Here is a 15,137-nt window from a genome sequence, read left to right on the forward strand (position 1 = left end):
TTCGGGGGGGGGGGGCAGACACTGCCCCCCCCCCCCCTTCCTCGAAGTGATACCTGGAAGAAACTGCACCTAATATAGCCTACTTAAGTACTTTAGTAACCACTGTAACTAGGAGTCGTCCATTTATGATGACCACAAAAAATTCGTATTTTAGATCCTCTCCCTGCCCCCCGTCCACTTTGACGACCCTCTCCCCCTCTCAAAACTTATACCAACTAACTATTGGGTTTTTAACAATAGTGTTGCCTTTCCTCCTTTGTGTAAGCAGTGTCGGCGGCAGGTTATTTTTAGGGCCCTTGCATAACTTATTAAAATGCCCCCCACCCACGCACATTTTTTTCGGGCCCCCATATTATATATAGGCCTAATATATAAATATAAAAAAATATAAAAACATATAGGCCTATTATATAAAATATATGTGTAAAATATATACATATATATTTTATATATATATATATATATACATTTAGGGCATATATATATACATATATACATACATATATATATATATATATATATATATATATATATATATATATATATATATATATATATATTATATTCGGCTTCGGCTATTTAAAGAAGAATAATTCATGGACGTGGTTTAAAGGTTTTCATATTTTTCATACTACAAGTACAACTTATGTCGTTTTTTTTTTCTCTACACAACAGTGTGTGTTAGTTACTGTAGAACAATAGCTGCTGTAGTCGATTTGTGTTTTGTTTTTGCAAAACCACTGGTTTAACAAGGAGCAAAAAAATATGTATTTTGTCGAATTTTGATTCCCCCCCCCCCCCCCTCCCCCAACATTTCGGGGTCTGGCGGTATAGTAGTTCCGCCCCTGTAATTAATTTATATTTTGAAAAATTGCGCTCTCCACGGACACTGGAAAGTGTTAATTGCATTCGCAAGGAAACAACAACATTTGGTACACAATCTTTAAATTTCGGTTGTACTCTATAGCGAAGCACATTTGATGGTGACATAAGGTTTGGAAGCCTTAGAGCTACTACTTGAAGCTCATTTCAAAGATCATCATCTATATCTTTATTAGCGTGTTTGCAGTCCGTGACTATATCCGCAGATGTCTTTTTGTTGACATTGGATATATCATAAAGGAAGACAAATAGAATACTATGATCACCTGATGCTACTTACCATCGATAGCCAACATCATTTCTTCGTTTGATGCCAACGACCAACAGTCCTTTTCTTCAACAGCAACATACTTTAACTTCTTCACATAGCATTTTACGTCAAAGTGGTTTCTCTTTCCACATTTGCTTCAAATTCTACCCCACACCGGCATAGCTCCTTAACAAATTTGTGCTTTTTTCCATAAAAATGTTCACCTCGAACTGGAGTATTTACAGTTTCCCTTAGACGACACCACAAATGCGCCCTTTGACTATCCTAACAATACCCTATCTAGTTTTAGTTTCCCTTATCTGTTACATGTTGGCAAAAATAGCACGGGTTTGTCAACGTGGACAATACAGTTGCTACACAGTCTTCAATTTTCTCATCTACTTCCTGATTACTTTCAAGTATGATGCTTTCAAACGTTTCACTAGTTCATAACTAAAATGTTCATCAATTACCTTTTATATCTTCACATTGTGACCTTCTGACAGTTCCATGGTATTGTATTTGGCCAGCCCCCTTAGCTCCCAAAATATGCACAAACAATGCTCTGACATTTTCCCAATCTTCTTCTTCCTTGAGTCTTAGCTGTAACAACTCCCTCACACCTGCTTGATCAGATACCATCCCTCACTCCCTTTGATCACGTGATCCGCAATAAGTATTTCTTTTTGCCGTACAATTTTAAACAATGTCACTCACTATAATATTAGTTAGCCGTCAATGCTATCACTCAGGAATGTAGATTAAATGCAACAACCATTTTACAATACTCAACATCTAGTGCATAGAACACAACAACAGACGCCATCAAGTTTAATAAACACTTTATTTAGCAGTTGAGTACCTGTCAGGCATTGTCCTACACACGAGAGCGACGAAACGTTTAAAGGGTTTCATTAATATGTTATCAATCATGAATGTTGGACGATTGTTTTCTAAAACAATGCTGGCGCTATTGGATCCTAGTTGTTGGGGCCGGGTTTGTCCACACTACCGCCCAGGGCGTGCTGTATGAAAGCTTTGAGTGTACGTTAATCACCATCCGTAAGAGTGAGTTATAACACACACATCTACAACCGCACACGTGTCAGGGGCGTCGCGAGGGGCTCTTGGAAGCCACCAGTTACACTGCCGCAGGTGGCCCGGTGCGTCTGCTGGTTCGGTTTAGTCATTGAATGTAGTGGCCCACCGGGTCCCTATTGTATGGCGCTATTTAAAACGAATGTATCCCCATAGTGCTCACAGGGGAGCCCAGGATTCTCAGTCACCTGTACAGCGGGGCGCCGGCGGACGCGTTTGTTTCGATTTATCCAGCGATTATAGTAGTCCATTTATCAATAGTGCGTGGCGCTCATTAAAATGAAGGTAGGCACCATCAGTGGCGTAGCCAGGATCGTCTCAAGAGGGGGGGGGGTTCCAAATTTTACCCGGGGACAAACTTTCGATTTGCACCCCACCCCCCTCAGACTTTCGATTTGCACCCCCCCCCTCAAACTTTCGATTTTCACCCCCCCTCATACTTTTTATATATATACCGAGTGGTCTATGGGGGGGGGGGGGTTATGACCCCCCTTAACCCCCCCCTGCCTACGCCACTGGGCACCATAGTGTTCACGAGGAGGATGGTTTGCAACGCATCACAAGACCGCTGGTTGAAGAGCCCTATTCGACTTAGAAAACGATTGTAATATTCCACTGCATGCATAGTGAATGGCACTGTTTAAAACAAACGTGGGCACCAAGGAGGAGGGGGGGGGGGAGGTGCTCCCGGTCATCCGACCATTAGCGGACGTGCCTAGTACAGTTTGACCTTTGAATTGAGTAGTACCCATGACCTCGTTTTTTTGGTTGACCCTTGAGTTACAGCATTGGGGATCACCTAGGCTAGTGACCCTTGAGTTACAACATTGGGGATCACCTAGTCTAGTGACCCTTGAGTTACAGCATTGGGGATCACCTAGTCTAGTGACCCTTGAGTTACAGCATTGGGGATCACCTAGTCTAGTGACCCTTGAGTTACAGCATTGGGGATCACCTAGTCTAGTGACCCTTGAGTTACAGCATTGGGGATCACCTAGTCTAGTGACCCTTGAGTTACACCATTGGGGTTCACCTAGTCTAGTGACCCTTGGGTTACAGCATTGGGGATCACCTAGTCTAGTGACCCTTGAGTTACAGCATTGGGGATCACCTAGTCTAGTGACCCTTGAGTTACACCATTGGGGTTCACCTAGTCTAGTGACCCTTGGGTTACACCATTGGGGATCACCTAGTCTAGTGACCCTTGAGTTACAGCATTGGGGATCACCTAGTCTAGTGACCCTTGAGTTACACCATTGGGGATCACCTAGTCTAGTGACCCTTGGGTTACAGCATTGGGGATCACCTAGTCTAGTGACCCTTGAGTTACAGCATTGGGGATCACCTAGTGACCGTTGAGCTACAGCATTGGATCACCTAGTCTAGTGACCCTTGGGTTACAGCATTGGGGATCACCTAGTCTAGTGACCCTTAAGTTACAGCATTGGGGATCACCTAGTCTAGTGAACCTTAAGTTACAGCCTTGGGGATCACCTAGGCTAGTGACCCTTGGGGATCACCTAGTCTAGTGACCCTTAAGTTACAGCATTGGGGATCACCTAGTCTAGTGACCCTTGGGTTACAGCATTGGGGTTTACCTAGTCTAGTGACCCTTGAGTTACAGCATTGGGGATCACCTAGTCTAGTGACCCTTGAGTTACAGCATTGGGGATCAGTTATATTTTCCTTGTTTAAAAATAAATAAATCAAACAATGAACAAATAATTGAAGTTAAAATTATTCAATAACCTGTTTATCCATATTAAAATAAAATACTGACTATCTATTGTAAAGAAAAGTAACAACAAAACTGATATTTAAAAAAAAACCCAGATTTTATTGCAAATCTGTTCAGAATAACTCAGCATTATTTACACAAGAGAAATTTCTTACAGGATATCTTTCAACTTTGGGAAAAGCCGGACAGCATTTTCTGTTGTGATGGTCTTTACGTATTCAAGATGTATTTTCTTTATTTTTGAAATATATTCAATGGATACCATGGCATTTGCGGGCTCATTGACAGTCTAGGAAATAGATGTTTAAAAAAAATGCAATAACAAGAATAAATACAAATGATGTTCTTTTCAGCTAGAAATCTGGTTGTTAACATTTTGGATATTACATTTAGTTTCTAAATTATAAAAAAAAAAAAACTTAGATAATGACAAGCTTTTATATATGCACTGAAAAGAAGTCTATACAATTTTTAGTTAGGGTATTCAATAACTAATATACCAACCTAAGCTCTTTTATAAAGTTATTTAAATCATGGTGGATTATTATATATATTTTGAAAAAATCATTTTATTTTCTTCTGTTTAGTGCATGTACAAAAGCCTTTTTTTTATAAGCCTGTTATATTATTATTTTGTTAATACTTTTACATTTTCAATAAATCAAATCACATTATTGAAAACCCTTGCGCACAAAACAAATGCACATAATTGCATGTAATAGCACAATAAGATTAATACTTTATATAGCAATATGTAAACAATTTAAATAAAAATTAATTAAACATCAGAATCTGTCAAATCTTATGTCACATTACATCGCCATTGGGTTTTGACATACATATCAAAGTAGAAATAAATCAGATTATAAGAAATGCCTAAATTTCGCTGACATGTTTCGAACCATGATGAAGACAAAAGAACGGGGAATCAAGTTAAATAAAAGTGAGTTATAAAGTAGTTTCTAGTTCTTAAATAACTGTAGTAACATTTAATGTGGAATTTATTTTAACTTTGAATGCATTTAAACAGCATGTGTATATTAGTGGAAAGATATGCATATACGAACAGTTATATTGTACTTACCCCTTTCACTGGTGAGATACATGGGGCATCTGTTTCAACCAACAGTTTATCTAAAGGTAAGGCTTTTACCATCTTCTGGATCTGAATATTGCCAAGAATATGTAGAAACTTACAAACTAGTCTATTTTAGATTTAGGCTAAACAATTAAAATACCAGTGTAGTAATTTATTGTGTATTTAACATAATACCAGTCTAGTAACTTATTGTGTACTTAAAATAATACCAGTATAGTAGCTACCTGTGTATCTCTACAAACTGAAGATGGAACAGAAAAATAAAAACCATTTGAAGCTCCTTCCAATGCTACAGAAGCACGACCATCAAAAGCATGTAAAAGAACATTTTGTGCACCTGAGCAAAAGGTTAAGGCCATTTATGAGTAATTGAAATCATTTCATTAGGTAGTTTTTTCACATAGTGCCAGATTTCTGTTAAAATGCTCATCATTGCTCTACTGCTGAAGTTTTAAAAATGTAATTCTTTGATTTCAAGATTTTTAATCAGATGAATTCTCTAGGCATATTGAATATAATCTTTATTAATATTTCAAACATTATAATTCTGTTTAACATTCAGTTAAACTACTTTAAAAAAATGATATTTACCAAGTTCTTTAAGTAGCTGGATTGCTTTTCTTCCAGCCGATCTTGAGTGAACGTTACTGTGGAATTTTTAAATCATTATTTGTTTCAGGTCAAAAAAGAAGTACATCATCAGTATAACGTCTAAAGGGTACTTTCATCACATTTTACTGTCACAGCTGAAGCACACATTAACAATAACTATAAATATTTATGGAGATTAAAAAAAAAACATGAGGTTAAACAATATTTGAAATATCCCTTACATTGGTAGTCTGTGTCTATCAGCAAGCTGCACCTAAATGGAAACATTTTCTATATAGTAAGGAATGTAATAAAAGAAGTAACTACATCAAACAGCAGTAAAATCTCTTCCAACCTGCTTTGTTAGAATCAGAGTCTGGATTTCTTTGTCATCTGGCTTCTGGCAGAACCTTGGGGTGAAATCTAAACCAATCTGTTGTATGACAGACCATTCAAAGTATCTTAAAAATTAAGACAGACTTGCTTATGTAAACTAATTTTTTTTAAACAAGCAGAGTTTAACAGGTATTTATGTTAACTAGCATTGCCTCAAGAGAGTACTATTAATTTGTTGTGATTTAAAAGTATCCGGCATAACTTTCTTCAGAAGTTCATTTTGTTCTAACTCACCTCTCCAATACCACCAATGATGTCTAAATTATCTTCAATAGATTCTTCTACACCTTCATAGTCCTTTGAATTGGTATGGTTAAAATTAATTTTATTAATCATTAAAAAATACTAAGAGTAAAGTAGATCTATTTGAAATATAGACATAATTTATAATTACTTTATAGATGTTATACTCTATATATTAAATTAAACTCTCTATATCAAAGAATATTGTCCTAGGCAGTTAATACTAACTAAAACTTACATTTAGTATTACAGATCTCATTATTTCAATACCAGCATCATCCTTGGTTCCGGAACACTAAAAATGTTTTTCAATTTAAACCAACATGTTAAAAAATGGTTTAAAAGAAGATTTTTAAATTATCAAAATAAAATTAAGAGATGTGAATAAACTAAGAACAAGTGCAATTAATAACATTTTTACCTGAATAGGGTGAATTCCAAGACATGGAACCACAAACCTTGGAAAGCTGTCCAGAAAATTTGCTGAATAATTTGTATTGTAAATGAGTAAAAAAAAAGAGCAGAAAAAAATTCCTATTTTAAATATAGTTATGAGTTAGGTTTTAAATAGTTTAAAGCTAAAAAAGCTTCTGCTACTTATCAAACTTATAATGTTGGACATTAACAAAATTTAAGGCCTTAACATATTTATACTGAAACATTACTAAAAAAGTAATTATAAATGTAAGTTTAAAACTCTAGAGCTCAATAAAATCTTCAGAGTAGTAGTATAGTACTAGAGCACAAACCTTTTTAATTCATTATTATTACATGATTTAAGCATACTGTTTATATAAAAAAAAATATTCCTAAATCTTCGAGTTCACATAGCAAACATGATGTACCTCCTATACAGGTCTATGACATGCTCAAAGTCTTTAAGATTTTCTGTCACCACAAGAGCAGCTGCTACATGTTTCTGAAAATGAAAAAAATAAATAAATAAAAAGGTCTTTTGACTTTCATACATGTATGATCTAGATACTTTCTGGAAAAGTTTAGTTCAGCAGTTAACAAATGTTCAAGAAAGACAACCACTTACCACTAAAGCTCTTGCAATGATATTATCAATATCCTGCAACACATTTTCATTCATGTTAGATAAAGTAAATTATTTACTGTACTATAAGTATCATTCTTTCAAGTGGCATATTAAAAAAAAAAAATTTAATGCTTAAAAGCAAATGTTACACTTAAAAACTGAGGATTAAGAACCTGTCTCAAGCTGGTTTTTCTCAAAAAACAAATGGAAATAACATACTCATATCATATATTGATTATTTTTATTGCATTAAATGATAATAGGTTGTTACTAATAAGTCTAATAACTTACTAATAAGTCATTGCAAATATCTTTTTGCCTGTATTACAACCCTAAACATAACAATTACCAGAAAAGTGTAGAAATGCATGCAAGTAAAAGAAACACGCAACAAAATATTTATTATTAAGATATTAGGAAGGATTATTACTTTTAAAATTTAAATTGATCAAGTAGTCATTTATTTTGAGTTGAGAAATTTTAATTAGTAATTAGGCCTACTAAGTAATAAGTAAATTACATTTGTCAAGTTACAAAGTTTATTTTTTTACCCCTATCAGCAACTCATTCGTTAGGTGCGCATGAGCATCAACAACCTGAGTGTAGCGTCTTGAAACAGCAATGCTTTCACCGTTTGCCATTAGACTAGCTATTAATATTAGTCTGATTATTTTTTATTAGAGATTTAGGTAATATCACGATACAGTGTCGGTTATTATTCCGGAATGGTACAGCAGTAAAAAACAGTAAAACCATGGTGTGGTCTCTCCAACCGTTCCGTAAACCACCGGAAATACTGTAAACCAACACTTATTTGGCACCATATTTTTTTAAATACACAATGTTTAAAAATGTGCATAGATTGATTTTAGTTGCATTTTAGGCCCTAAATACTGTTTTGCTAATTATTTTATATTTCCAATTATTTTAAGCATATGTGCTGATTGTTGATGCTACTAAACCTTGTAGTAGTTCTTACTACTTTTACCTTTAGTAAATCTAATCGTCTTATTTTACTAGATCTAGTTGTCGCAAATCTGCAAGTTTTTTCTGTGTTTCTTAAAATAACACTAATTACTACACACGACTTTATTAATAAATATTAAATAGGCCTAATTAATTTAATTATCAGGCCTATTTAATATTTATTAGATCTACTATTTTTAATTGTTACTCATTTTGGATGATTTTAGATAGGCCTACTGATGTCCGATAATAGACTCTTCCATAAAATAGGTGTGTTGGGTTGTTAGTGAATAGTAGTAGTATTGTGATCTCGACTAATTTTATAGTTAGAAATTATAATTAATTAGGGTTAGGCATATGTCTATGCCACCGTTACAGTTACAGTGATTGTCTGAGTGTGATTAGTCAGTGACTGTCAGTGAGTGACACACGAAACGCAACAAACATTACCGGATAATTTCCGACGCTATATCGTGAGATTACCTAGTCTAGATTATCTACAAGAAAAATTGGAAAAGTTCATGTCTTTTCTTCCACAAAGTTGCAACATGACAGTAAACTTTAGTCGGCCCTAACCTAAACTCAAATTGTAGGCCTAAACATAAAAAAACAGTAAACACAAACAGATCTAGATCTAGATTTAGATCTATTTCCTAATTTCTTTTATGAGAGAGTTATTTCCTGAAAGCGAAATCTCACAGACTATCCAGGTTTTTAATTTTATGGGAACAAAAAGTCTCTCGTTAATTTGGCCTATTAAAATAGAAATTTCAAGAGCAAAGTAACGATCATTAACTACATTATCATAATGTATTATTAAAATCAATAGTCAGGCTTGTTTTTTTTGTAAATACAATTTCTAGAGCAGAAGTAGATCTCTAATCTAGATCTAGTATAATGATTCTAGATACTATATAGATTATAGTATATAGTAGTATTATAGTATAGTATATAACTATATATACTATTTTATATACTATAATTTACTATATGTCTATATCTATAGTCTATAGTACTTTATACTTTATTTTACAGTTTCATTAATTACTTAACTTAGTCATTAGTATTGAGTTAGCTGAGTAGTAGTATTAGTAATATTGACTCATTGTGTCACTGACTCAATTACAATACTTTCGCTAATACTAGATCTAGATCTACGTCTAAACCCATCTGCATCTATGCTGCCATGCGCTATCAACTATCATCTTACTTAACTTATTCTTTTATCTATAATTGTAACCTATTCATTTGATTCATTGAGATTTTAATGACTGTCTATCTATAACAGTTATTTAAATTATAAATAATTATATAACTTCCCCTAATTAGGGCCTATTCAAATGGGATGGGGGAATTATTCTGAATATATTATTTATTGTATTCATTATTCAATATTGTTATTAAATAAATAATATAATTTAATCATGAATAAAAACTGCATAGAAAATGATAAAAATGTAGATGATATTATTGGTACAATGAAATTCTAAAAGTAAAAAGCTAATCATAATTAAAATTGTTAGTAGCAGCTTATTATATACTAGCTGCACACCCATGTTCCGCCATGAGTCTTTTTAAATGTACCAACTTGGGAGCAGAAAAAAACTAAACACAAACTCAAACACAAAAGAAAACACAAACACAACACAAAAGAAAATGCAAACACAAAAACAATGCAAATGCAAAACAACACAAATGAAAATACAAACACAAATGCAACACGCAAACACAAAAGAAAAAGCAAACGCAAACACAAAAGAAAACACTAACACAACTCAAAAGAAAACGCAGACACAAAAACAATGCAAACACAAACACAATGCAAATGCAAAAAAACACAAACGAAAATGCAAACATAAACATAACACAAACGCATCAAAAAGACAAAAGAAAAAACAACAACAAACACAAAAGAAAACACAAACACAACACAAAAGAAAATGCAAACGCAAAACAACACAAATGAAAATACAAACACAAACGCAACACAAATGCAACACGCAAACGCAAACACAAAAGAAAAAAGCAAACACAAACACAAAAGAAGACACAAAAACAATGCAAACACAAACACAATGCAAACACAAACACAATGCAAACACAAAAAACACAAATGAAAATTCAAACATAAACATAACACAGACACAACACAAAGACAAAAGAAAAAAACAAACACAAACACAAAAGAAAACGCAAACACAAATGCAAAAAACACAAACGAAAGGGCTAACAAAAAATGCATAACATAAACACAACTTAAATATCAATCCATGCTAATTATAATATTCTAACAATAATAACCTCTTGCATGTCCGCATTTTGCATTCACATTTTTTTTATCAGCGTGAGTTGGATTTATTTTTAAATTACCTCCCCTGGCATAACTATTAAAAGATTTTAATTAATTAGTTTTTTAACCCTTCTGCTATGAAAATGTATCCACTTTTTCTAGGAATCTAAACGAAAATTATATTTGACATTGATCCCTTTAAAATGTTTTTGCAAACGAAAGGGCTAACAAAAAATGCATAACATAAACACAACTTAAATATCAATCCATGCTAATTATAATATTCTAACAATAATAACCTCTTGCATGTCCGCATTTTGCATTCACATTTTTTTTATCAGCGTGAGTTGGATTTATTTTTAAATTACCTCCCCTGGCATAACTATTAAAAGATTTTAATTAATTAGTTTTTTAACCCTTCTGCTATGAAAATGTATCCACTTTTTCTAGGAATCTAAACGAAAATTATATTTGACATTGATCCCTTTAAAATGTTTTTGCAATGTGTGTGTATTTAATATTTTCTTCACATTTATTTGAAAGTTTAAAAACTGTGGCAACTATAAAATAAATTTAAGTCGTTATATAAAAAAAAACTCTACACTATTACTTATAATAAGACAATGCAATGTAAAAGCACTGCATGGTGCGACCCCCACCTAGCCATGCCACTGATATATATATATTGTCATGTATTGTTTATTTGGTAGGAGTAAGCTTACAAGTACAACATGAGTCGAATGTATGATAATAAACCCCTGACCAATCTCCCTTTACACTCAGTGAAATGGAAAGGACAGTGGAACCATTCGGATTGGAAACATTCTATGTAAGTTAATAAATTAACATCCCTTAAATTCTAATACAAGTTTTGCTTCACATAGTTATCAGTGTTGATTTATGTAGTAATTGGTTTTATTTTACAGGGAAAAACCTGGAGTTTTGCTGGAAGGTAAAGTAATCAGCCAGGCCAGGATTAGCATTTCCAATTCAGAAGAAAGGGCTGTGTCAGACAAGGTTATTTACCTAAGTAAATTTTATAATAATTCCAATACTTGTATGGTGGTAACATTTCAGATAATCTAATGTCAGATCAATCATATTTTCTGCACTTAAAATTTTAGGATATATGTTAGGTCTAAATTGAAAGCTTTAAAATTTGGCTTTCCACAATTTTTAGACGAGGTACTTCATATTGTTCCTAAGAATAGAAAAAGCACACAAAAGGAAGTTTGATGCAACAGGGAAGGAGCAGGAGCCAAACTTTAGTGAAACAACCAAAGTGTCCACTGGTTTTCTCAACTCTTCTTATGGTAAACAGCACATTTTATGAGTCAATTTTAAGAATTTAACATCACTTCTCATCATTATTAATATTAAGGTGTTAAGTATGTATTCCGTTAATTAAAAAAAATCACTTTCAAATTATTGCAGATTGCATAATCTAGGTAGCAATCCATTAGAAATTTTAAAAAAATTATATTAAAGACAGTTTACAATGATAAATGGAATTAAAAATTGTTTATTATTGCTTGATCCCTCTCAGTAAACATCTTAGTCAGAACAGTAAATCAACATTCAAATTTTGTTTTCAGATGTCAGACAGAAGGGAAGTTCAGACAGACTTTCAGTTGATGAAGTCAAGTCATTAACTCAGAATCCACAAATAAATGCTATGTTAAATGATGTCTTGTCTAAAGATTCTAGTGGAGACATTTACTTTTTACTGAAGGAAGAAGAAAGGGACAAAATAGAAATTCTTAATGAAACCTTTGTTAGAATCAAAACAGCAGGAAACAGTCCGCTAATTGGTATGTTGTATTTATAATTAGTGGTTACTAAAATCTCATTGCCTGAAGAGTAATTGTTGAGAAAAAAAATTGGTTAATTTAATGTTATGCATTGTTTTTTTTTTGTAAAACAATATTGTTGCAAAAAGAGTTAGTTCTTATTCTTTGTGTATTATTTGTTTTCAGAAAGTCTGGTCTTATGTGACACTGTTACAGCTGCAAAAGGAAACTTTGTTGGTGATGAAAAAATGGGGGATAATTGGACAGATAAAATCATGAAGATGAAATCAACATCGAATGAACAGCAAGAAAGTAAAGAATCAGAAGTGGCAGATGAGGAGTGGGTAGGTGAAGAAAAAGAAATTATCCAACCTGAAAACATGTGTTGTTAATTGTTACATTTACCATGGTGAATTGCAGTTTTTTTTTACAATATAATTTTTTTTAAAAAGTACAGTGTTCCTTCCGCTACTTTAGGGTTAGTTTATTGGTGGACAAAGTCACGGAGAAGCTGACCATGTCAAGTTCAGGATGAGGAAGAAGAACAATAGGTTGATTAAGGAAAGGAGGTTGGCCTAATGTTTGAACATCCTGCAACAGTGGTCAAAAAGTCTTAGGAACTCTAGCAACTTGCAGAATATTGAGTGGGGTTCAAGTATAGTTTTTTTTTTTCAGTTTTCAATTGACACTTCCATGTCAGAGCCAGCAACTCCCCATAACTCTGTTTATATCAAGTACATAGAGATCTGTCACACCTGTCTGTAGCGGAAGTAGTAGAGTTTCTTGGCATTCATTTAATCTCTATCTCATCATTCTAGCTGTAGTATGTTTTAGTAGAAGTTTTCTAAAATATTTATGTACTATTAAGGAAAAGTTATTATGGTAATGGGAGAAGGCTATGTGTGAGTGTGATCAGCTATTTTAAAGGCTTAAATCAAAGTATAACTATTAAATAAGTACCGCATTCTTACTTCACAGAAACTGATATAAGGAGCGGGCCTCCCATGAAACAACCTTGATAAGTGAAGGAACACTGTACTAAATAATTAATTTTAAAAATTACTTGTGATGCTAATACCAATATTACAAAATTTAACTTTTGTCCATTTCAGGATGATTGAGAAACAAACAATGGATTGCCTACCTTGAAATGATAGTACTTTGACAATAATCACTTATGTGCTGCCGCTTTTTAAAAATTAGTCCTTCAATAAATTATGGACTAACTTATTATGCAAGCTGATATCTATCTCATTGCCATTGCTTTAAGCATCCAACAGATTAAGAAATGAATTAATTCAATTTCTTTAGTAAGCTTAAAGTCAGCATTAAATTCTTAGCTCAATAACAATGCTTTAAGAAAAGAAATAATATTAAACTTGGGGCAAAAACAGATTTTCAAAAAAAACATTATGTTTAAGATTTTGAATATTGATAAGGTGTAAACATTAGCATTTAAAGTGAATATTTTTTTCACTGAAATGTAGAAATATAAACTGTTATTTGTCTCGTACAAGAATAAAAATCATGAACAGGAATACAAATTAAAAACAGTAGGCTATTGAAACATTCCTCATTAACACATGAAGGAAATGATTTGAATGTAATATGTATTATACTGTTCAAGAAAGTATTGTAAATAATAAATCTGGTTAAAAACTAAACCTGTGATGACCTGATGCAAGCTTTCCTTTACCAATCATGTATAGGTGTAATTAAAAAATTATAATAATTGTAATTTTTTACACTATAGAACAAATTTTTAAAACTGTAGGAAAATGAAGTTAAAAAAGAAGGGAAACTGTCAACACAGTGAGACAAAAGAAGTTGCCAAATGCTGCAAATAGTCATAAGGCTGAGTTATTTTAACATAATGGAGAGTTGGATGCTTTGTTTTGTTAATGTTTAAAAATTGCTAATGAAGTATGAAATAGTATTATATTTTAAAGTATATTTAAGTCTGGTCATTTGCTTTGGTTTCGAATGTGTTTCTTACAGCAAGCTTTGTTTCTCAAAATCTGGATACCAAACCTAATAAAAGCATTTAATTGTATTATCCTGTTAAATATTGAAAAAGCATTTATTCTTAAACATAAACAAAATAAAACATTTTACCCTATTTATATTGGCAACAATATAGCCCATACCAGTGCACAAGTGATTGAATATCAGATACATTCTTATATTATTGTCTTTTGTCAATAACACACTCATCACATATCAATTATTTCATATTTTTCCTTGTCTGTTTTTTTTAAAATTGTAAATTCTTTATTGATACAACATATTAAATTGTACAAAAAACAAATAAAAACACCAAGTCAATAAATGGTTTTCTTCTGTTTTTACTTATATCATTTATTATAGACTCATTGTTACATAGCAGGTTTTAAAAAATACTTTGAATCAATTTGGAAAAAAATTTGGGGAATCATATTCAATATTGGAAGAACAACTGAAAACGTAAAAAAATTATTTTGGTTAATAAGTCGGCTCTCAATTGTATTTGAAATTTATTCCTTTTTAGTGTGGGTTATGGCAATAAATAAGGCTGGAACTAATTTTGTTAGTATTTAGTTCCTTCATGTTTGTTTGTGCAATCCTATAATTGCCACTTTCAATATTGCTTATCGAACAAGACTATATGCCATAGGCCTAAAATATAATAAAATTTACAGATACAATACAAACTTGTGAAAAATATCAAGAATAATAATATTTGGTGCTTATAAAATACTGAAAGGTCAAAACA

The 15,137-nt window shown here is 32.6% G+C and overlaps 2 protein-coding genes across 9 annotated transcripts; one reads left to right on the forward strand and one right to left on the reverse strand.

Annotated features, from left to right (window-relative positions):
* Positions 1-4,049: 4,049 nt before the first annotated feature.
* LOC131944479 (putative deoxyribonuclease TATDN3) lies at positions 4,050-8,970 on the reverse strand. Of its 4 annotated transcripts, none has more exons than XM_059305133.1 (13): positions 8,882-8,970; positions 7,891-7,988; positions 7,340-7,372; positions 7,143-7,216; positions 6,719-6,764; positions 6,536-6,592; positions 6,289-6,351; positions 6,014-6,091; positions 5,901-5,932; positions 5,659-5,714; positions 5,292-5,404; positions 5,053-5,133; positions 4,050-4,257 (listed from the first exon to the last, which is right to left on the reverse strand). In XM_059305133.1, the coding sequence occupies exons 2-13, from the start codon at positions 7,978-7,980 to the stop codon at positions 4,120-4,122; spliced, it is 861 nt and encodes a 286-aa protein (XP_059161116.1). In that variant the 5' UTR covers positions 7,981-7,988; positions 8,882-8,970; the 3' UTR covers positions 4,050-4,119. The 4 variants fall into 4 exon arrangements, with proteins under 4 accessions (XP_059161116.1, XP_059161113.1, XP_059161115.1 ...); XM_059305130.1 differs by having other exon boundaries at positions 8,789-8,927; XM_059305132.1 differs by having other exon boundaries at positions 7,891-8,002; positions 8,789-8,927.
* Positions 8,971-8,978: 8 nt separating this feature from the next.
* On the forward strand, positions 8,979-14,700 carry LOC131944480 (arpin). Of its 5 annotated transcripts, none has more exons than XM_059305135.1 (7): positions 8,979-9,015; positions 11,306-11,424; positions 11,522-11,612; positions 11,776-11,908; positions 12,191-12,406; positions 12,572-12,729; positions 13,498-14,700. In XM_059305135.1, the coding sequence occupies exons 2-7, from the start codon at positions 11,327-11,329 to the stop codon at positions 13,504-13,506; spliced, it is 705 nt and encodes a 234-aa protein (XP_059161118.1). In that variant the 5' UTR covers positions 8,979-9,015; positions 11,306-11,326; the 3' UTR covers positions 13,507-14,700. The 5 variants fall into 5 exon arrangements, with proteins under 5 accessions (XP_059161118.1, XP_059161117.1, XP_059161120.1 ...); XM_059305134.1 differs by having other exon boundaries at positions 8,988-9,086; XM_059305137.1 differs by lacking the exon at positions 8,979-9,015 and adding an exon at positions 9,097-9,115.
* Positions 14,701-15,137: the final 437 nt, after the last annotated feature.

This window comes from Physella acuta, unplaced genomic scaffold (assembly GCF_028476545.2).
Source record: "Physella acuta isolate Inbredline_101_S28 unplaced genomic scaffold, ASM2847654v3 ptg000494l, whole genome shotgun sequence".
In the NCBI taxonomy this organism is placed as follows: domain Eukaryota; kingdom Metazoa; phylum Mollusca; class Gastropoda; family Physidae; genus Physella; species Physella acuta.

Excerpts from the sequence above, each read along its gene's own strand:
- LOC131944479 (XM_059305133.1), bottom strand. The coding sequence starts at position 7,980 with ATGGCAAACGGTGAAAGCATTGCTGTTTCAAGACGCTACACTCAGGTT. Across the intron at positions 6,092-6,288 it reads TCATTGGTGGTATTGGAGAG|ATTGGTTTAGATTTCACCCC; the intron begins GTGAGTTAGAAC and ends GTCATACAACAG. Across the intron at positions 5,405-5,658 it reads CCAGCTACTTAAAGAACTTG|GTGCACAAAATGTTCTTTTA; the intron begins GTAAATATCATT and ends CCTTTTGCTCAG.
- LOC131944480 (XM_059305135.1), top strand. The coding sequence starts at position 11,327 with ATGAGTCGAATGTATGATAATAAACCCCTGACCAATCTCCCTTTACAC. Across the intron at positions 11,425-11,521 it reads TCGGATTGGAAACATTCTAT|GGAAAAACCTGGAGTTTTGC; the intron begins GTAAGTTAATAA and ends TTTATTTTACAG. Across the intron at positions 11,909-12,190 it reads TTTTCTCAACTCTTCTTATG|ATGTCAGACAGAAGGGAAGT; the intron begins GTAAACAGCACA and ends TTTTGTTTTCAG.